The sequence below is a fragment of the Equus caballus genome, chromosome 13 (assembly GCF_041296265.1).
Source record: "Equus caballus isolate H_3958 breed thoroughbred chromosome 13, TB-T2T, whole genome shotgun sequence".
Lineage (NCBI taxonomy): Eukaryota > Metazoa > Chordata > Mammalia > Perissodactyla > Equidae > Equus > Equus caballus.
The window spans coordinates 34,747,113-34,770,232 of NC_091696.1; the positions used below are offsets into that span (position 1 = coordinate 34,747,113).

Genomic DNA, 23,120 nt, shown 5'->3' on the forward strand with positions numbered 1-23,120 from the left:
CAATGGCGCCATTCTCCAACCAGATGCTCAAGCCAAAAACCTGTGAACCACCTCTGAGTCTTCCTTTACCTTATCCCCACATTCAAGCCGTGAGCGTGTTTTGTTGACTCAGCATCCAGAATATGCTCCATGCTCTCCCAAATCTAACCTCCACCGTCACCATCCTGGTCCAAGCCACCCAGTGCTGCCTAATCTTCCCGCTTCCACTCATTTTTTTTTTAATGGCAGGCCCCTATGATTCCCCAGACTTGCAGAGTCATAATCTCTAGAAAAGAGACCCAGGAAGTTGAAATTTTAACAAGCCCTTGGGTAATTCTTTTATTATTATGATTATTATTGTGGTAAAATACACATAAAATTTACCATTCTAAGGTTTACAATTCAATGGCATTATATGTATTCCCAATGTCGGGCAACCATCACCACTAACTAGTTCCAGAACTTTTTGACCACCCCAAGTGGAAGCCTCACACCCATCGAGCAGTCCAAACCCACGTCCCCTGCCCCCAGCCACAAAGCTGCTTTCTGTCTCTATGGATTTACCATTCTGGACTTTTCATATCAATGAATTAGACAATACGTGGCTTTTTCTGTCTGGCCCCTTTCATTCAGCATAATGTTTTCAAGGCTCATCCGGGTGGTAGCATGTATCAGAGCTTCATTCCTTTTTATGGCTGAATACTATTCCATTGTGTGGCTACATCATATTTTGTTTATGGATCTGTTGGTGGACTCTTGGGTTGCGTCCACCTTTTGGCTATTGTGAATAACGCTACTATGAACATTCAAGTACAAGTTTTTGTTTGAGCATCTGTTTTCAGTTCTTTTGAGTACACAGCCGGGAGCGGATTGCTGGGTCGCGTAGCAATTCTCTGTTTAACGTGCTGAGGAAGTGCCAAACCCAATTTCCATTCTGCTCCCTCCACACAGCAACCAAAGTGACGTGTTTAAAATTTAAAACACATCATGTTTCAACCCCACTTAAAACTCTCCAATGGCGTCCCATTTCCCTTAGAATAAAATGTAAGCTCCTTATACCAGCCTACATAGTCTGGTCCCCGCCTCCTTCTCCAATTTCTCTCTTAACTCTCCTCGCTGACTGAACACTTTCTGTTCCCACCTCAGGACCTTTGCACTTGCTTTTCCCTCATGCTGAAACGCTCTTCCTCCTGACCTTTTCATGGCAGACTTTCTCTGAGTCTTCAGGGCCCACTTCAAACATCACCTCCTTACAGAGGCCTTCACTGACCACCTTTCTAAATAGACCCACTCCGCCCTTAATCGCTACTTATAAAATCATTTTGTTTTACTTTCTTTATAGCACTTGTCTTTATTTGACTTTACTTTTTATATACTTTTGTTGTTTTATTGTACCTGCCTCCCTCTCTGGAATATGAACTCTATGACAGTGGGGATGCTTGTCTTGCTAATCCCTGTAACATCTGCTTTTAGCTCAGTGCTTGGCACGTCAGAGTGTTAATGAATATTAATAATTAATTAAGTAATCATTCGCTTGAAACTGAATCTCAGAATATTGCTCAGAGTCAGGAGAGAGACTGGTAGGGGTTTCAATGAGAAGTTGATGATCTGAGCATTAAATTAAATAACTTTTGTGAATTACTTTTGGGCCAGGAAGTGACAAGCAGACCTCTTAAACATCAAATTAGTATACACTGAAGTAGAATTATGAGAATTCATATATAAAGTTGGAGGGAAATCAGGGAGAATGTTTAATTAAAAGATACACTTACATGATTAGAAACCAGTCATTTCTCAACAGACAGAAAGGTTTAATGATGAAGAGCAAGCGCCATAGACTTCACCACTTAGCAGCTGCAAGACCTTGAGAATATTACTCCACATCTATAATGCAGGGCTAATAAAAATACCCAACTCAGAGCTTTAGTGTAAGAATTAAATCAGGTAATGCCTGTGGAGGGCTTAGTTCAGTAAGAGATAGCTGTTACTATTATGCCTTTATAGTTACAATTTAGCAAAAATATAATATTTCATATGGTATAGTTTAGAGTAACATAGCTATTAGAAAATTTTTGTAATCAATTAAAAAGAAATTTTAAAATTTATGTTGTGTCCATTGGATAGGTGGGCTCACCATTCAATTCCTTTGACAAAAGTCTGTGGAACACCTACTATGCAAGAGACAACTGTCAGGCTCAGAAATGTATAGACACAGGCTCTGCTCTTAAGGAGGCCACACTCTTAGGTGAAGGCCATCAAAAAGAGATAATTCTGGGGCCAGCCTAATGGTGTAGTGGTTAAGTTTGGCATGCTCTGCTTCGGCAAACTGGGTTGGTAGCTTCGGATCCCGGGTGCAGACCTACACTACTCATCAAGCCATGCTGTGGTGGCAACCCACATACAAAATAGAGGAAGGTTGGTATGGATGTTAGCTCAGGGCCACTCTTCCTCAAGCAAAAAGGAGGAAGATTGGCAACTGATGTTAGCTCAGGGCCAATCTTCCTCACCAAAAAAAGAGAGAGAGAGAGAGAGAAAGAAAGAGATCATTCTAAAGCACTATGATAAATGCAGTGGTTGTGATAATTCCAAGAAGCTTCCAGTAGTTCCAAACACTGATAACCAGCACAAGAAATCTTCCGGGAAGTTGAGTTTTTAAACACACTGTGGTAGACACTACTAGTTGTCTTCCAGATCCATTCTCCTCTTCTTCCTAAAAAAAGAGAACTTTTAGTATGCATTTGACCATTCAGAATAAAGATTACTTTTCCCAATCTCTCTTGCATCTAAGTAGACTAAGTTCTGACCAACAGATGTGAGGGGAAGTAATGTATGCAACTTCCAAGTAGTGTACTGAAGTGGAAGGGGCATGCCCCCCCTCTTCACTTGTCCTCTCTTCCCATTGGCTGGATTGCAGACTCGGTGGTGTGCCATCTTGGATGACAAAGAGGAGGGCAGCTTCCTAAAAATGGCAGAACAACAATATGGAAGGAGTCTGGTCTCCTAACAGACATCCTAACAGAGCAGACCTGTCATGTCAATTTTGACTTTTCCATGAGAGAGAAATAAACGTCTGTTTTGCTTGAGCCATTAGTTTTTTGGATCTCTGTCACCTGCAGACAAATCAATTTCCAAAATAATATACAGCATTGCCGACCCTACCTCGGCAACTTATATTGTAGTAGATCTATGGTGAAGCCCAAGTACCTGTATTTTTTTAAGTTTCCCAGGTAATTCACTTTAATGTTCAGACAGTTTGGAGAACTATTGAGTTGCAAGTGATCAACAAAGCACTACCAGGAAAGGTCTTGAATAATAAGTAGGAAAGTAGGAAAATAATAAGTAGGCAAAGACTGGGGAGAAAGACAGTCCAAGCTAAGAAGGAAGCCAGAGTCGGTGAGAACCCACAAGGTGCCAGAGAGGAAGCAGCTCAAACATTTAGGATTCCTTCCTAGAACATGGAACAATAGGCATGGAGGGGTAAAGGAAGAAGCTGGAAAGATCGCAGAGGTAATCTACATTATAGAGGGCCTGGGAAGCTACCAAAGTACTTAGACTTTATAAATTGGGGGGAACTCTTTACATGTTTCAAGGAGAGTAGTGACCCAATTAGACTTTTGTTTTTGTTTTAAGATGTTTAACATCTTAGAACACTTGTCTTTAGACGCTTATATACATTTTTACAAATGGGGTCATGCTGTACAGATTGCTGTCTTTTAATGACAGTATTTATATACAACATCATTTTAAATGGATAAATACCATCTCATTTTATGAATATATCATATTTTTTTAACCAATCCCATTGTGATGGCTTTATTCTGCTTCAATTTAGCTAAGTTTAAACTACACTTCTAAGAATTCCCATCCCTTTGGTCTGAATTCTGGTTGGCCATGAGCAAAGATTTGGCGGGCGGAAGTGAAGGAGCAGCCATTTTTATGCTCTGAGGGTCCGTGGACAGCACTATTGCCACTCACACACTTTGCGGCTGATCTGCAGGTTCACCTCGTTGGCATGGGACATCAGCCAGGCCTGGGGCTCCTCCAGTGACTCTGGGTCTCCTTTGACTCCTCCAAATACTGGGCCAGGTGCACGCGATGGGTGCCACCTTCCTCTGCCAGTTGCCCGAGTCATCAAGGTTGGAGGCAATAACAGACACAGGTTCCAGCTTGTCCTTCCAGGTTTCATGTTGTCCTCACCGGCTGCTATTCATCTCTCACTTTACATGTATTTCTTCTTCCCAACTGCTGATTTTGCTGAGTTCCGGCTCAACACCAGATTCAGAAGAGCCACCACCTTTCCCACGCTGATTACCTGCTCCCACGATTGTCAGGTTTAATCCCTGGAGTAGGCCCCTTATTCCGTTTCATGCTTAGTGGTTCTGCTTCTCTGATCAAACTCTCACTGAACTCTGACTCACTGTTTGTTGGGTTCTCTGGGAAGCAGACTGAGATGGAGCTGGGAGCGCAGAGGTTGGGAGTAACACCTAGGAAGATAAAATGGTGAGGAAGCAGGATTGGCCAGAGAGAACCTCAGAGCGCCTTGCAGATCTGGGAAGGGTTCAGGCAACCCAGTGGGGAGTTCTGAAGCAAGATTTCCCACTGAAAGAGCCCCACAAATTTGCAGGATTCGTCAGCCCTAGCACCTCGCTCAGTCCTCGGCTGGGGCTGCCTGAGAAGAGCATGGTCTCAGCTTGAGAGCTGAGGAGGTCCTGAAGGGGGAAGAGCTGGGATCGGACAGCTCAGCACTCCTTGCAGTGAAGGGCGAGTTCACTCAATGGGAGATGGAGTTCACTCAATGGGAGATCCGAGCGGCGCACCCACACTGTTCCACAGTTGATGGACCCATTTTTCACTGTTAGAATAATACTTAGGTGAACAATTTAGTAGGTTGACCTTTTTGCACATCCATAATTATTTACTTAAGATAAATTCCTAGAAGTGAGAGTTCCGGGCCAAAGACTATGGCCACTTTTAAGGCTTTTGGTATGTAAAACCAGAATCCTTAAAAGAATCATGGTCTTCAGAAGAATCACGGTTTCAATTAGAATTTAATCAACATTGAGGCTGAACACTTTTATATGCTTTTGGACATTTATATTTCTTTTTAAAAACGTTTCATTCATATTCTTGCCTATACGATGTTCATCTTTTTTAAAGGATTTGAAACAGCTATTTATGTGTAAAAGCTTTTAACCTCCTGTCTGATATACATAATGCAAATAATTCTCCAGCTTGTTCTTAGCCTTTAAAATGTTTAATGTTGCTTTTGATGTACAGAAATTTTTAATTTTTATGTAGTTAACACTATTTTTTAAACTGTTGTCACGTTGTACATTACATCTTCAGTCCTTATTTATCTTATAAATGGAAGCTTGTGCCTTTTGACCACCTTTATCCAATTCCTCCTCTGCCACTCCCCGCCCCTCACCACTGGTAAACACAAATCTGATCTCTTTTTCTATGAGTTTGACTGGGTTTTTTTTTTTAGATCCCATTTCTAAGTGAGATCATACAGTATTTGTCTTTCTCTGTCTGACATTTCACTTAGCATAATGGCCTCAAGGTCCATCCGTGGCAGGATTTCCTTCTTTTTATGGTTGAATAGTATTCCATTGTACATTCCATTTTCTTTATCTATTCATCTGTCGTTAGACAATTAGGTTGTTTCCACGTCTTGGCTCTTGTGAGTAACGCTGCGATGAACATGCCGTGCAGATATCTCTTCGACATAGTGGTTTTGTTTCCTCCAGATAAATACCCAGGAGTGGGGTTGCTGAATCGTATGGTAGTTCTATTTTTAATGTTTTGAAAAACTCCATACTGTTTTCTATAGTGTCTGTACCAATTTACAATTCCACCAACAGTGCACAAGGATTCTCTTTTATCTATATCCTGGACCAGCATCTGTTATTTCTTGTCTTTTTGATGACAGCCATTCTAATGGGTGTGAGGTGATGTTTCATTGTAGTTTTGATTTGCATCTCCCTGATGGTTAGTGATATTGAGCACCTTTTCATGCACCTGTTGGCCATTTGTACATCTTCTTTGGAGAAATGTCTATTCAGGTCCTTTGCCCATTTTTTAATTGGATTATTTGTTTTTTTCCTCTTGAGTTGTATGAGCTCCTCATATACTATTTTGGATATTAACCCCTTATCAGATATATGGCGTGCAAACATTCTCTCCCATCCTCTAAGCTGCCTTTTCATTTCGTTGATCGCTTCTTTTGCTGTGCAGCTTTTTGGTTTGATGTGGTCTCACTTATTTATTTTTGATTTTGTTGCTTTTTCTTTAGGTGTCATTTCTAAAAAAATCATTGCCAAGACCCAGATCAAGGAGCTTTTTTCCTATGTTTTCTTCTGGAGTTTTACGGCTTCAGGTCTTACTTTTTAATCTTAATCCATTTTGAGTTTATTTTTGTCTACAGTATAAGAAAGTGGTCCGGTTTCATTCTTTTGCATGTATCTGTCCAGTTTTCCTGGCACCATTTATTGAAGGGACTCTCTTTTCCTCACTGTATATTCTTGCCCCCTTTGTCATATATTAATTGACCGTACAGGCATGGATTTATTTCTAGGCTCTCCATTCGGTTCCACTGAGGTATGTACCTCTTTTTATGCTAAGACCATACTGTTTTGATTACTACAGCTTTATAATATGGCTTGAAATTGGAAAGTGTGATGCCTCCTGCTCTGTTCTTTCTCAGAATTGCTTTGGCTATGAGATCTTTTGTGGTTCCATGTAAACTTTAGGATTGTTTTTTCTACTTCTGTAAAAAATGCCATTGGAATCTTGATAAGGATTGCATTGAATCTATAGATGGCTTTGGGTTAGTTAACACTATTAATATTTTTCCAGATGATTATGCTTAGAAAAGCCTCGGGCACCTCAAGATTACATTAATATTCACTTATGCCCATTTTGTAACCATTTATTTCATTTTATGATGTGATTTCTGGTCTAATATACAATAGCAGATCATACTGTATTAAGTATGTGTATATATATACATATTTCTGTACTTTCTTTTTTTGTCCCATTGCTCTTTCTATAGCAGTATCGCAGATGTCTTAACTATTTTCACTTCATGATAAATATTAACTATTTAACATATATGTTAAGCATATAACATATGTTAACTATTTAACATAATGATATTTTAATATTTTTGGTTTCATGATAAATGTTAACTGGTTGGGTAAAGCCCATCTTACTACTCATTTTTTTAAATGTCTATTTCCCTTCCCTGTAAGAAGATTATACATCACCACCTGCAGCCACGTGTGGCAAGTAAACTATAGCCCATAAATTCTTTAATACTCGTCCCCCCGAGAGAGGGAGTCTATATTCCCTCCTCTTGTAGGCTCCATGCCTGTTTTGTCCCAATACATCATGGCAGAAGTGACGTTCTGCCAGTTTCCACACCCAGACTTTTCCACTTCCTATCTCTGGGAGCCCTGAGCTGCCATGGAGGAAGTCCAGTCTTTACTGGTATTCCTACCAGGCACTTGTGAGTGAAGTCAAGGTGGACCCTCCAGAGCAGTCCATCGGCCAGCTGAATAGCACAGAGTGACCTCAGTCAATGCCACATGCACCAGCAGACTTGCCCAGCTGGGCCCTGCCTGAATCCCTGTCATCAGGTGTGATAAAATGGTGGTTGTTTTAAGCCACTAAGTTTTAGGGTGATTTGCTACACCGAAACAGAACATCATGCGATAGGCAGGGACTCCCTGTGGGAGGAGCAGACATTCCTCTCCCATTGACCTGCCCCATCGTGTGTGCCTTGCTTTGGCCAATGGTGTCCAAGTAGAAGAGGCATATGCCAGGTCCGAGCAGAAACTTAGCTATCATTTCGGGGAGCTCTTTTGCTTTCCCTCTACCGTGAGAATGGCATATCCCTGATGGGGCCTGCTCCTTCAGCCTGGGTCCTGCAGCATGAAGACACGTAGAGAAGAGCTGAAGCTGACCCACAGCCAGCAGCATATAGTATAAGCAAGAAATAAACTCTTGCTAGTGTAAGCCATTGCAATTGAGGGGTTGTCCAGGACCACCGTCACACTTACAACAACACACCACACAGCTACTCTTCCTCACCCCTTTCCTCAATACTGATAAAGTCCACTTCCCATGATAAAGTCTGAAAATGTCAGATATTCATTTTTCCAGCCTCCCTTACAGCTAGAGGTGTTCTTGTTCTGACCAATGACAAGTAAAACCTGCGAAGGGGGTATACTTCTGGGAAAGATTATCCTCAATGATCAAAAGAGGGGGACGTGAAAGCAATTATCTTTAGCTGCCCTGCCCTCCACTTAGACACCCATTCTAGATACTTTTCCAATGAGGATGTGATGGCTAGAGCTACAGCAGCCATCTTATTACCATGAGTCAACAAACCTGATAATTAAAAGCAAACATACTGAGGAATGGAAGGTTAAAAAGATCTTGGACTCTTAATAAAATCATTGAGCCACTCAGCAACTCTAGGACTGCCTACCACCAAAAACACCTTATAATGTGAGATAACTGTCTTAATTTTTTAAGTCACTATTAGTTGGTAATCCTGTTATTTGTAGGCAAAAACAAACGAACTAGTATAGAGTTATCTGTTGATTTTGCATGCCTAGCACGAAGGCCTCGTCTTCTGGTAACAGCATTCTGACTTTCCTTCAGGGTATCAGCATACTACACACATACAAACACACCCGTACACACACACACACACGTACATTCACACACCCACTGATTTGCTTCAGGTGAGATTGACTGTAATCTCCAGTTCCTGGGGCAAGCACGTGACCAGGTGTGGCCAGAGAGAGCAGTACATCCACCTGGCTACAATGAGTAGGCTGAGGTCTACTTCTGGGACTTTTGGCAGAATTGTTGGGAAAGAGAGGCTCTCTGTTCATTGCAATAGCTGCTTAAGAATGAGACCAACACAGAGGAGAACAGAGTTGAGAAACAAAGGCTAATTTCTGATAACATCATTGATCCTTTGGGACTCTCACTTGCCTGGTCTACCTTTGGACTTTTCCTCCAGTTATATGAACCAATAAATTCTTGCTCTTCCATAAGCCAGGTAACAATGGAAAGAATCCTGACTGATACAGACCAGAGTCCTGGTTTACAGGTGGGGCCAAGGGTCCTCAGCTGAAGTAACGCAGGGTTAGGGGCGGGGTGAGGGGAACGAGGCAGAGGAAGGACAAAATACAACAACACTACGAGGTAGCTACTATTATCTGTCTCTTTCATAGATAACAGAAGCTGAGGCATTGAAGAGTAAAGTTACTTACCCAAGGTTGCACAGCGAGTAATTAAAAGGGTCCAGATTCTATCTCAAGCCTAACAGAACTCCAAAGTTATTTTTACTAACCACACTGGTTCTCAGGGTAGGTCTATACCAGGACTCAAGTCTGTAAATCGCCTCTTAAACATCAAAGAGTTTTATTGGTGTTGGCTGGGTGGGGCTGAGGACAACAATTCTATTTGAGATTCAAGTTCGGAATTCTTAACTGTTTTCCTGATCACTTGGGAAGAGGCAATGGCAGCCATAATCAGGTTTATTCAACATCACTACTTAGGTCCGTCAACTCGCTTCTCTTCCCAGGGCTCCCTACACATGCCTCAGGTCCAGTCACCTTGGAAGGAAAGGGGCTTCCTCTGGAATTCTCATCTCATGTTCAGGATATGTAGATGGCTTCTTCCAGGAAATTCCAGGTCTGCTAAAGCCCCTCCCAGCAGCCAGGTGGAACAAGCTGGGACAGTGCCCATTCCCAGTGCCCATTCCACACGTTTCTGGGAAGCCCCTCTCCAGTGAGGATCCCAAGCACCATGCCTAGAGTTGCCCCCAGCCCCTCCTGTGAGGACTCTGCCTCTTAGCCCAGCAGGTGGACAAGTTCACAGGTCTGTCTCCAAGCTCACAAGTCCTACTGGGTGTGGAGACAAACGTCAGCTGAGGGCTGTTGCTTTTAACATTTCCAGCTCTGTAGTAAAGCATCGGTCATAAGACCCTGCTATTTATCCCTGGACCTGATCCGGTAAGTGGACTCCATTTCGATGGCCAACCTCTACCAAACCCAATCTGACCAGCAGCTGGCCTAAGGATCATGATGTCCAGCCTCCTGATGCCTGCCTCCAAATGGTCTATCGAGGAGGCAGGCTCCTCCAAGGACCACTTCCTCACAGTTCCCTCCAGCCAGTGGTTCCCAAAGCGTAGGAAACACACCAGTCATGTACACAAGATGATTGTCAGTGGTACCCCACAGCTTTAAATAACACTGACTCACACAGTGAAAAGACTGCTCCCTTCTCAATTCTTTATCCATCCTTCAGATCACCACAGAGAAGCTCTGTTTGGGGCAGGCTTGTTTTTTATAATTCTTCAACACTTGCTAATTTCCCTTTTGACATTTTTTTGGGGGTTCTTTGCATGTTTTTGTGTAGTTATTTTATTTACAGCAATTGGTGCTCGTTTCGAATTTATAGGCGTGGTATTGTTTCCTTTCTAAGCTCAAATATGTAAATTTTAAATGAGTCTGTTTATAGACAAATAATAAGTTAATAACGGCACCAATTGTAGGGACTGTATGGCAATGAAAATGAGGGCGGGAAACAAATCATTGAAACTTGCCAACTGCTGCTCACAGCACAGGGGTTCCCCACGGGTGCCATCAGCCCCCTTGGAACATACCCACAGGCAACTCTGTCAGGGTTAGCATCAAGAGGGTGGGGTTCAAACAGCTTATGCCACAGCAGCCAGATGCTCCTCCCTCCTGCACAACAAGGCTCTCCAACCTCCTGAACTTGGGCAGGATCAGGGGCTTGCACGCTGAGAAAAGGTGGGGCAGTCTGCTCCCCATCCACCAGAACGGTGAGCGGTCCTGGGGATCTGCTTAGCCGTCCAGGAGCACACGTCACTGGCACAGAGCAGAGCAGGTGTGGGCAGGAACGGATGGGAGCTCTTCCTGAGAGCCCAGGGGCCAGGGCTGTGCCCAGCGCTTTGTGGATGTTGGAGAACCTTACAGACAGCTGTCACTAGGAGCCTGGCCGGAAGCTTTAGGTCACTGTCTCTAAAACTTTGGTCCTTAGACCTCCAACATCAGAATCACATATTAAAAATACAGATTTCTCTGGAGACTTAGGAGCTCTCAAATGGGGCTGAAGGGTCTGTACTTTTTTTTTTTCTTTCTCTCCCCAAAGCCCCAGTGCATGGTTGTATATCTTAGTTGTAAGTCCTTCTGCTTCTTCTGCTTGAGCTCCCGCCACAGCACGGCAACTGACAGACGGGTGGTGTGTTTCCATGACCAGGAAACAAACCTGGGCGACCAAAGTGGTGAGAGTGCTGAATTCAACCACTAGGCCATCAGGGCTGGCTCTGAACTTTTTAATCAGGTGATATTTACCATCAGGAAAATTTGGGAAACACCATAATGGAAAAAAGACGAGCTATAAAGAAAGATCCCTCTCTCCGTTCCTCCCTCTCTCTCCCTCTCTCCCCACCATTTCTCTCTATTTACAAATCGTCCCCCACAATGCCTGGAAAAAACAGCCAGTAGCCACTCTGAGTTTCATCCAGACCCCCATCTTTAATTGGGAACAAAGACAAAACAAACATCCCTCAGTTGGAAAGTATTCACGTGGTAATCCTGACAAAAATCCCAAAATTCCTGAAGGAATCAATTACCCCTCACCCGCTCCCCTCAACTAGGAGACTCATCTGTCAGAATCATACTACAGTCAAAACCCAAAAGTGGCAATGGGGTTAATATGCCACCCCAGACAATTCGGTTCCAGAGTCTCAAAGGTGCATAATCTTTACAGGACCTTGAACTCCCTGAACTCAGAAAATGCCAAGAGTTGGAGAATCTCAGCTTTCTTTTGTGTTGATTTCACTCTCAGGAAAGCTGAGACGGAGAACAACTGAGCCCTGATGGCATCTTTGGAGCCCTCGGATCTAGCTGTGCCTGAGACGCTTCCAGACTTTTCCAGTCTTCTGAACATACCTCCAGATTTTTTAATTACACAAGCCCATAAAATCCCTTTTTAACTGAAGTCCCTTTGATTTGGGTTTTCAGTGACTTGCAACCAAAAGATTTCTGCCTGATTCACAGATCTGAGATCAAATGAGTTAGACTTTAGTATATATCCTTCCAGCTTTCTCTCCTTGGCCTTAAATAGAGTTCAGTACAGAAGTAAGAATACAATTTATTGGGGCCGTGCCTCCATGGGGCTAAAGATGACTCCCAAGCAAGGCCGGTCTGTGTAAGCCAGCCAAAGGCACAAACGGGGTCACTTCAGGATCCGGATGCTCATTTTCTGCTCGATGTCCATCTTCTCTAAGGACTGAGGGGACATGGGTGGTAGTCAAGAGGCTTGAATTCCACTCCTCTATGCTTCCAACCTCCTCTCCCATCCCCAAGGCCCCATTATTCCTTGGGAACCCCTCTCTTTCTGCCCTCCTCCTTCCAACTTCATTTCCCATGTCCATTTGTCCTAGGGACTCCTGCTCACAACTCCCCAGGCCCCAAGGACATTCTGACCTTGGCAAACTCCAGGAAGGACACAGCCCCATCGCCATCTTCATCGGCCTCCTGCACCGTGCGCTCGGCGATGCTCTCCAACTGCTCTTCCGTCACCTGTACTCCGACCATCAGCCGGAGTACCTGGGAGGTGGGGGAGAGACCGCCATAAAGAGGAGGCACAGAGGCTACTAGTAGCATCACCCAAACTTTGCCAACTTTACCCCAAAAGTCATTGCCAATTTCATAATCCATCCCTCATGCATTTTCACCCCATTCCAATCACTTCTCACCATATCCCCCAGTAATTTCCCCCACTACTTCTTCATCCAAACCCTCATCTGTCCCTTACCATCCCACACTCACCTCAACAATATACCCAAATTCATTGCCCAACCCCAAACCTTAGAACCCAGCCTCCAAGCGTCCTCCACCCCATTCCTCACCTCCTCCTCCAACTGTTTCTGATTCTATCCTCCACTTCATCACATCTATTCCAGAGTTTCTCCATCTCAGCACTATTAACATTTGGGGCCAGAAAGCTCCTTGTTGTGGAGGGAATGGGGGCTATCTTGTGCATTGTAAGATATTTAGCAGCACTCTTGACCCCTGCCCACTAGATGCCATGTAGTGCCCCCCCCCCCAGTTGTGACAACCAAAAATGTCTCTAGATATTGCCAATGTCATTCCAGGGACAAAATCACCCCTAGCTGAGAACCAACCTCCTAGCCAACTGTTCCTCACCCCATTTCCCAGCTAACCCACACTCCAACCCCACCCATTCCCATTTCCCACCCAATACCCCAATTATTTGCATCCCCCATCCACCAATCATCCACCCCATCCCCCACAACCACTCCATTCAACCACCCCACCCTACACACATCACATCTCTTGCCCTTGTGTTCTTCTAACCTGTAGCATCTCATGCCTGGAGATCTTTCCATCCCGATCCAGGTCGTAGAGCTGAAATGCAACTGGGAAGAGAGTGGAAGGTGAAAAGGAAGGTGAGTCTTCCCTAGTTTTCTTCTAGCAGAAGGTCACCCTGGAGGAGTGTGGGAGGTCATCTATAGGCTCACAAAAGGAATGGGAGGTGCCTGGGGCCTCTCACTGGTTTGGGAAATCCCAGGTCTCACTTGGGGGCGAGGGGGGTGGGGTCCCTATAAACTCACAGCGAAGTTTGTTCATTCTGCTGTTGAGGGGTTCAGGTTCCCTGGGGTCCCGGAGTCCTGCGTCCTCATCGTCTGCAGGTCGAAAATGAGCCAGGACCCTGACAAAGTCTGGGAAATCCACTTGCAGACTCCTGGCGGGGGTGGAAGAGCAGAGGCAGTGGTCACTTTGGCCCTCCCCCTGCCTCCGTCCCTAACCTCCTCCCTACTGCCCCCCCCCCACACAAGCTTTTCCACCAACCCCAGCGAGACCTCACCCATCAGGGAAGAAGCTGTCTATAATGCGGTCTCCCAGGGGGTTCACGGCCAGCGCCCCAATCTGCTGCAGATCCATGCGGCTGGAAGGTCAAAGTAGGCAGCGCAAAGACCAAGATGGTGAGTCAAAAAGGAGAATGGGGTCAGAGAGACAGAGGTGGGAGGTCACAGGGTCAGCTCCCCCTCACCTCAGGTAGCCCTTCTTGTTCGTGTCCAGGGCCCGAAACCGGTGGTAGAGGCGGAGCAGACTGGCCTGCGAGACTGCGGGACGGAAGGCAGAGGGGTGACCTGCCCAGGAGGCTCGGATGCGCTCCAGAAACCCTCCCCGGCGGCCCGGGAGGTAGGCTTGGGTTCCACCAGGGACCCAGGGGCAAAGCTGGCGGGGTTGGAGGGGGCGTGACAAGTCCTGGGAGTCTCGTCGCGTCCCGGCGGTCCCCTCCGGGAGGCCAAGGGACCAAAGCCGACCTCTCCATCAGCCGTCCGCCTCTGCTGTCAGCCTCGATCTGGGCTCGAGGACACGGGTGCTGGATTAACCTGGCCCCCAGGCCCGGGAAGGGACCCGCCTCAAACCTGGACGCCAGGACCCTCGGTTAACGCGCCCCCAGCCCTGCGATTCCAGACCCTCGGATCTTCTGGTTCGCTCATCCCTCCCGCCAACCCCCTACTCCGGGGCGCCCAGCTGGGGTCCCCGACTTAAGCCCCTCGGGCCCTGCCCCGGGACGCGGGCTCGACCCCGGGCGCCCTCCGCAGCCGCACTCACAGCCCGTCTCCCGCCGGAGGCTGTCCGCGTCGGGAATGAGAGCCGCGTGCGAGCTGCGCGAGCCCATGGCGGCGCTGCAGCCCGAGCGCCAGCGCAGCGCCAGCGGCCGCCGACCGCGCGCCCCGCCCCGCGCCGCCCCTCTGCCCCCGCCCCGGCCGAAGGCCACAGGCCTGGCGCGAAGCCAGGCTCGGGAACCCCGGCGTTCCTCGCCTCCCCCCGCCGCCCGGCGAATGGCAAACAATGCCCGGGGAGCGGGGGCAGAGGGGCGGCGCGAACAACGGGTCGTTTCACGCCGAGATCCCGAGGTCGGCGCGGGAGAGCCCGGGCCCCGCCTCCCCGCACCGGGGCTCGCCCCGGTTCCCACGGAGTAAGGCCCCGAGGTCCCCAGCTTCTTCGTCCGGAGACAGAATCCCAGTCCGTCTGGGCAGGGGGTGGCGGATGGGGAGCGGAGCGGGACGCATGCGTTCCGATCCCGGTGGCGCCCGCCTGGGGCCCCCTCCTCAGGCAGGAGGGTCGGGAGGGAGAGGCCTGGCAGGGCTAAGGAGAGGTGAAGTGGGGAGGGTCGTGAGGCTAGAGGAAGGGCTGGGTAAGTGGAAAGAGCACTGGATCTGGAGAACGTGGGTTGGAATCCGGTTACGCGGCCGACTCTGGGCATATCAGTCTATCTTGGTTTCATCTCTTTTGTTTGGTCCACATAGCGTTATTGTTGTTGTTTAATTGAGACAATGCTTAAAAATCAGGAGATGTAACCAAAAATCCAGATTCCTGGCTTCTCCTGAGAAATCAGAAGTTCTGACACCACTAGGCCCGCCTTCCTCCCTGGCACCACTCAGCTGCAGCTAGGGAACGGCTGCCGTGTTTAAATGAGGCATGGTGGGCTGTCCACTTGCCTCAGTCCCCACCCAGCCCAACTTACTCCCTTATGAACCCCGTGGGCCTTTGGTGGAAGAGCCGGGCTAGGAATGACTTAGACCTCTGACTAGTCAAGGACAGTGGGAACCCACAGCCTGAGCGAGGGTCACAAATGTCACTGCGACCAGGCTTAACATAAAAATGATGACAACAACCGAGTCTCATTTTGTTGAGCACTTTCCCTGTGCCAGGCACTTTGCTAAGTACTTTATGTGCGGCAGCTCAAACCCTCCTCACAGCACAGCGGCTAGCCTGCCTTCTTCCTGCGTGTCTGCGGTGGAGGCTGCCCAGGGTGCAGGCTGCCAGCTACTGCAAAGCCTGCATCCTCAATGGGGGCCACATCGCCCCCAAGGGGGCCCAAAATTTTATTTCTTACGTATAAAGCACAGATATACATACAGCACATAAATAGATATATAATACATCTGCGGCATTAAAATTTCATGGAGAGTGATGGTTAGGGGAAAAAAAAGTCTAAAAGCTCTCCTTAGGTGGGGGTGATAATGAAAAGAAGGTTGAGAAACGCAGTTGCAGAGGATCAAGTACAACAGGTGTCTAGTTCTGAATCCATCCTCCCCTCTCCTCCCCCATCATAATCACACATGTACACAAATTTCCCAGGGGAAAAAAAAATACAAGCCGTTCATGACAAGGGTTCAAGTTCCCACCCGGCCTGGAGAGAGAGAAGCTGGAGACACAGTCAATCCTCCAGCCCCAGGAAGAGGCTTGTATCAGATAAGCCTTGAAAATATTGATCTAAGGAGTGCTTGCTTCTCTTTCAGATACCCCAAGGATTAAAGAACTGGCACAAGGAATGCTTGATTCCCTTTCAGATGCCCCCAAGGACTACAGCAGGGGGAAACCACACTGCTCCCTAATGAAGCCCAGCAACCACTCCAGCCCATAGCTGTGAGTCAGGCTGTGAGCATAGTTCAGGTTAGGTTCTGAACCCAGGAGGGGATAAGAGTCCTGGGACGCTGCAGGCTTCACCTCAGGCCAGCTTGGGATGCTGGTCTTGGAAAAAGCGTCTCTAGCCTTAATCTCTGAGTCAGCGCTACAAGAAGGTAAATTAGGCCAGAGAGTAATTAACCACTCCCATCCGCACACCATCACAAGCCAACAGGAAAACACTTTGCTGGAACCCATTCCTGCGTCGTGCACACAAGTGGTTTAAATCAACTTTACAATATGGTGGCCACACCCTTTCAGGGCGTTTAAAGGGGCGACGTTTGGAGAGATTTCATCTGCAGAATCTGTTGGACTGGATTCAGGCTGAACATTTGTTTTTTGCTTTTAAGCGACATAAAAGTTACTAGCTATTCTTGATGAAGCAATACTGAGGTTCAGCTGGGAAAATGCAGATGCAAGAGTAGTCAGGAGAATTTAGAACTCTTACAACTCAATAACAAAAAGACAACCCAGTTTTTAAATGAGCAAAAAACTCAAATAGGCATTTCTCCAAAGAAGAAGTACAAATGGCCATTAAGCACATTAAAAGATGCTCACCATCATTAGTCATCAAGGAAATACAAAGAAAACCACAATGAGATATCGTTTCACACCCACTACACAGGCTAGAATTTAAAAAACAAAACCGAAAAATCACAAGTCTTGGCCAGAATGTTTAGAAATTAGAACCTTTATACATTGCTGGTAGAAATGTAAAATGGTGCAGCTGCTATGGAAAACAGTTTGGAGATTTCTCAGTAAGTTAAAGAAAATTACCATATGAGCAATTCCACTCCTAGTTATATACCCAAAAGAATTGAGAAAAGATGTTCAAACAAAAACTTGTACGTGAGTGTTCATAGCAGCATTATTTAGAATAGCTACCAGGTGGAATCAATCCAAATGTCCACTGGTGAATGGATAAACAAAATGTGATATACCCATACAATGAAATATTATTCAGCCATAAAAAGGAATAAAGTACTGATACGTGCCACAACGTGGATGAACTTTGAGAACACTATGCTAAGTAAAATAAACCAACCACAAAAGACCGCATATTTTATGATTCCATTTACTATGAATTGTCAAGAATAGGCAAATCTGTAGAGATAAGAAGTAGATTAGTGGTTGCTTAGGGTTGAGGGAGCCAGTGGGAAAAAGAGTTATAGCTAAAGGTATGAGGTTATTTTGGAGGTTCTGAAAATGTTCTGAAGTTGACTGTGGCGATAGTTGCAGATATCTGTGAATACACTAAATCTATTGGATTGTACACTTTAAAAGGTGAATGGTATGCTATGTGAATATATCTCTATAAAGCTGTGTAAAACCAAAATCAAGAACAGCCAGGAAAGCTCTGGAAAGTAAAAATAATGAAGGTGAACTATAACAGATTTTTAAATATATTATAAAGGTACAATGAGCTATCTGGTAACAGTGCAGGAATAGACAGACGAGAAACAGAGAAGAGAGTGAGAAATAGACCCAAATATTCATGGAAATTTGGCATGTGACAACAGTGACATATCAAATCAGTAGGGGAAATGTGGATTATTCAACACACATCGTTTGGGACATCTGTCTTTTAGGGGGAAAAATAAAGCTGTACCTCTGCCTTCTTATACCAAAATTAATTCCAGATAGAATAAAGGTTTAAATATAAAATGAAGCCATACAATACTAGAGGAAATCTTAGATTTTGTTATAGTCTTGAACTGGAGAAGGCCTTTCTAAACATGAAACAAAGCATATAAACCACAGAGGAAAGATTGGCAAATTTGACTATTTGAAAATTAAAATCTCTGTATAGAGACATATATAGATATAGATATATAAATATATAGATATCAAAGCCCAAAAGACAAAACCAAGGAAAACCTTCACAGTCTGTGTAAAAGATAATTTCCTTAAAATACAAAGATGTCTTAAAAATCAAAAAGAAAATGACAAAACAACAAAAAAGAAAACAAAAAGCACAGCCTTTTTCTATTAGAAAAAATGGGATAAGTTGAGAAATAGAAATGGTAAGGAAGCATAAAAAGATGCTCAACCTCAGAGTTTAACAGTACAAATTAAAACAAGAGACTGTTTTATCTCTGATGTGGTCGAAACAGCAAGGATACAGGTCATGAACGTCAAGTAGGCAAGAGTCATATCTTGCAGAGTCTCTTAGGCCACAAGTTTTATTTTAAGTGTGATAGGACAGAATTGTAGGCTGTTAAGCTGGAGAATGAGATAACCCAATTTCTGTTTTAATAGCATCACAAAAATCACTCTGACTATTATGTGTAGACGTGAACAGGGACAAAGTGGAAGCTAGAAGACGGACGGTTGCAATCATTCGAATGAAAGATGGTGGTAGATTAGGTACTGGCAGTGGAAGTGGTGAGAAGGCGTCAAATCTGAGTCCTATTTTGAAAGAAGAGTCCACGAGATTTGCTGATATATTGGATGTATGGTGTGAGAGAAAGAGAAGAGTCAAGGATAATTCCAAGATTTTGGCGCTAAACAACTGGCACGTTTGGAAGGTGCCATTAGCTGAGTTGGCGAAGAGAGGGAAAGGAGAACATTTCAGAGGGAGAAATTTTAAAAGTCCTCGAGCTGCTTGCTTTACATGCTAATAAAGATATTAAGCAGTTAATTGGATATGGGAGTTTTGATTTCAAGAGAGAAGTTGGGACAAGGATTATATACTTGCTGTATTGCATTTTTATTTTCATTCATCTCAAAGTATTTTCTAACTTCCTCTGTGATTTCTTTGACCCGTTGGTTGTTTAAGGGTGTCTTGTTAAATTTCCACGTATTTGTTAGTTTTCCGTCTCTGATTGGTTTCTGGTTTCATCCCTTTGTGGTCAGAAAAGATACTTTGTATGATTTCCATATTTTTAAATTTACTGACTTGTTCTGTGGGCTCATGTATGATTTATCCTGGAGGATGTTCCATGTGCACTCGAGAAGAAAGTGTATTCTGCTGTTGTTGGGTACAGTGTTCTATATCTGTCTGTTTGGTCTGGTTGGTTTATAGTGTTGTTCAAGTCTTCTCCTTCCTTATTGACCTTCTGTCTAGATGTTCTATCCAGTATTGAAAGTAGGGTATTGAAGTCTCAAATTACTATTGTCTATTTCTCCCTTCAATTCTGTCAATGTTTGCTTCAGATATTTTGGGGGCTCTGTTGTTTGGTGCATATATGTTTATAGTTCTTATATCTCTTGAGGAATTGACAGAACTATACATTTGGGCGTTAGCAGTGTATACCTGGTATTAAGACTATGAAACTGGATAAGATCATCTGTGATGTGAATGACGGGAGAAGAGAAGAAAGCCCAGGACTAAGCACTGGGGACCTTCCAAGATCTAGAAGTTGGGAAGAGGAGAAGGAATTGACAAAGGAGGTTGAGGAGGAGTGGCCAGTGAAGTAGAAGGAAAATCAGGAGTGTGGTTTGTCAGCTAAGTGAAGAAAGCGAGGCTGGTGATGAGTCAACGTAATATTCATGAATTGGAGTTCATGGCTCAAATGTGGATAATCATAGGTAAATTTGGGGATTGTGTTTATGGAATGCTCATCAAAACAAGGACTGAAAACACTCATCTCCCCCTTGCTTACTAATGCCAAGCTGGGTGCTACAGTGGAGGGGGGTTAGCTCTGTTGAGGGTTGGCATGCTTCTTCCGTAAAGACCCAGATAGTAAACATTTTAGGCTTTGTGCATCCTACAGTCTCTGTCCCAACTACACACTTCTGTTGTCGTACAAGAGCAGCCATAGACAGTACTTAAACAAACGGATATGGCTGTGCTCCAATAAAACTTTACTTAGGGACACTAAAATTTGAAATTCATATCATGTCCATGTGTCATAAAATATTATTCTTTTTTTCCTGACTATCTAAAACTGTGGAAACTATTGTTAGTTTATGGGCTATTCAAAAACAGGCAGCAGGCTGGGTTCGGCCCACAGCCCATTGTTTGCTCATCTGCTCTAGATCATAACTTCTGCATTCTCTACAGATCTGAGCTCAGTAAAAGACTGATATGATTTCTCTGCAGAGTTCTCCAGGAAAACTAGAATTTGGCATGAAGACTGGCATAGGTCAGAACCCGGTGGGGCATATTGTCGAGAGTACCTCAAAACCCAATGGACGGCAACTGAAACAACTGACTTCAACCCAGTGGTACCAAGCCATCATTCTGATAGACCTTTAGGACAATTTTGTCCATCTGGGGAGGAAATCTGAGAACTAAAGCGAAACTGGTTTTTTGGGGAGAAGGCTAAAGAACCAGGTTTGGAGAAGTGCAAGAAGGAGGACAGTTCTGGAGAGCTTGACAGCAGGAGTCATCGCAGGAAGAGTGCAAGAAGGACCTGGTGACCCAGCAATTCCTCTCCTCGCTATATATGAGAGAAATGAAAATATATATTCTCATAAACCAAAAGGCGGGAACAACTGACAAACAGATAAGTAAAATATAGTATATCCACACAATGGAATATGATTCGGCAATAAAAAGAAATGAGGTACCAATACATGCTATAACATGGATGAACTTTGAAAACATTATGCTAAGTGAAAGAAGCTGGACACAAAAGACCGTGTGTTGTATGATTCCATTTATACGAAATGTTCAGAACAGGCAAATCTCTGGAGACAGAGAATAAATTAGTGGTTGCCTGGGGATGGAGGAGTGACTGATACAGGATATAGGGCCTCTTGCTGGGGTGATAAAAACTTAAAATAGATTGTGGTGATGGTTGCACAACTCTGCGAATATACTAAAAACCATTGAATAGTGCAATTCACATGGCTGGATTGTATGGTGTGTGAATTATACCTCAATAAAGCTGTTATTAAAACAAAACAAAACAAAACGAAAGAATGACCTGGCTTTAAGGAACTGTCCTTCCCCTCTGTGTGTCAGGCTCATGAGGAGGCTGAGTCCTTTGCAAGTGACAAGATAAAAGATAATTTTTGTCTAGCTTGTGAGATGTAGATCTCTCTCTCTCTCTCTCACACACACACACCCCTTCCCACCTGCCTTTCTGCATCTGTGAAGGGAGAACCACAGTGGCTCCTCTTGGTGCCCTGTCCAGACCCCTTTACCCACCAGTGCACCCAACCCCCAGCTGTGTGGGTCCTGGCTGATAACTCATGATGCCCCCTTTTCTGGTAAACTGCCCTGGGTCAAAGAGGAGCCACCCCTCCCTGGAGGTTCTACACACACACTCTGGGGGCCAACCTCAGCCAGTGGCACACAGCCCAGCCCTTTTGCCTCAAGGTGGGATGTGCTCTGTCGTGTATTTGTGCCCCAGAGCGTCTCTGTGTGATCAGAAAGGAGCTAGCCTTCAGCTGAGACCGCACTCTTGCCTTTTCATTTTTAGAGACTTTTATTCTCTGCCCTAGCCTGCTTCCCTCACTTCCTCAATCAATCGCTTGAACAGGAGTCCCTGTCTCTGGTTCTGCTTCCAGCAAATCTGGCCTAAGACGGGCGCCGCATAGAACAGAGAAGTGAGATTGGGCGGGGAGGAGGCACGAGGAGAGAAAGGAAGACGACGAGAGAAAGGAGAGGGTGCCTGTGTCCTGTCCTCAGTGGATCCGTGGTTAGAGGCAGACACTGGAGGCAGTGTTTCCCAGGGGGGACTCCAGGCAGCCCTGAGCTTCCAGAAGTGAAGTTTGGCTCAGAGTTAAGGCTGAGGCCATTCTCCCCATCTCTCCATTGAGCCCCACACCCTTCGGGCACCCCAAGAGTTGGAGGCATCTGGGACAACGCCCTCGGCGTGGACACTGATATTGCTGGACAACAGTGAGTCTTTCTCTCGACAGCTCCTAGAGGCAACTGCTGTTGCTCTCCTTCCTGTGAATCTTCCAGAGTTGTTCTTGATAGACAAGAAAATATGTGTGTGTGTATATATAGGTGTGCATCCTAAGAGGAAGGAATCTGTTCCAGAAGCATCCCCCAACAAATCTCCCCCTCTTACATCTCATTTACTGAGGCTACCTCACTTGCTCATAGAAAACACAACAAAAACCCACCAGCAAAGGAAATGTGCAGCCCTGGCTGCACAGCAGAATCATCTGGTATTTTTTAAAATGCCGCATGCTGGGGGCCCAACCTCAGGCCAATTAAAGCAGAAGTCGAGTCAAAGGGTCCAGGGTCAGGGACGAATGACCCCAAAACTAAAACCTGGGACTGGGTCATCTCCTGCTGACAAAGAAGAAAAAGGTGGAGGAGGAAGGAGAAGTGGAAGAGAAAGACAAGACGGGTGGGCAAGTGACAAGGGAAAGGATGGAGGAGAAAGGAGGAAGCAAATATGTCCCTTCCTTTGTGACAGAAAGGACAGTACTCCCAGGGAAACTCTATTCCTCCTGCTTATTCATCTGAGAACTATTTATTGAGCAAGCATGTGCTGGGTGACGAGGGTGGGGCTGTAAATAAAACAGACACCACCCATATGCTTTTTTCACTTAATATAACCCCGTTTATATCCAGCCACAGTGTGGCAGGTCCCCGTAGTTCATTGTTTTGACTGCTGACTGACATACATGGTGTGACTATACCACGGTCTATTCTTCCACTCTCCCGTTGACGGG

General features: G+C 45.3%; 1 protein-coding gene across 2 annotated transcripts; it reads right to left on the reverse strand.

The window, feature by feature from the left end:
• Window positions 1-286: 286 nt before the first annotated feature.
• Window positions 287-14,890, reverse strand: CHP2 (calcineurin like EF-hand protein 2). Of its 2 annotated transcripts, none has more exons than XM_023616110.2 (7): window positions 14,679-14,834; window positions 14,107-14,179; window positions 13,921-14,001; window positions 13,667-13,797; window positions 13,410-13,471; window positions 12,516-12,638; window positions 287-2,689 (listed from the first exon to the last, which is right to left on the reverse strand). In XM_023616110.2, the coding sequence occupies exons 1-7, from the start codon at window positions 14,743-14,745 to the stop codon at window positions 2,528-2,530; spliced, it is 699 nt and encodes a 232-aa protein (XP_023471878.1). In that variant the 5' UTR covers window positions 14,746-14,834; the 3' UTR covers window positions 287-2,527. The 2 variants fall into 2 exon arrangements, with proteins under 2 accessions (XP_023471878.1, XP_023471879.1); XM_023616111.2 differs by lacking the exon at window positions 287-2,689 and adding an exon at window positions 11,538-12,318 and having other exon boundaries at window positions 14,679-14,890.
• Window positions 14,891-23,120: the final 8,230 nt, after the last annotated feature.

What these genes read in the sequence shown, in the direction of transcription:
- CHP2 (XM_023616110.2), bottom strand. Translation starts at nt 14,745, where the DNA reads ATGGGCTCGCGCAGCTCGCACGCGGCTCTCATTCCCGACGCGGACAGC. An exon ending in CAGAATGAACAAACTTCGCT is followed by an intron (nt 13,472 to 13,666) that starts GTGAGTTTATAG and finishes CTCTCTTCCCAG; the next exon opens with TTGCATTTCAGCTCTACGAC. An exon ending in CCTTCCTGGAGTTTGCCAAG is followed by an intron (nt 2,690 to 12,515) that starts GTCAGAATGTCC and finishes CTCTTTTTTTAG; the next exon opens with GAAGAAGAGGAGAATGGATC.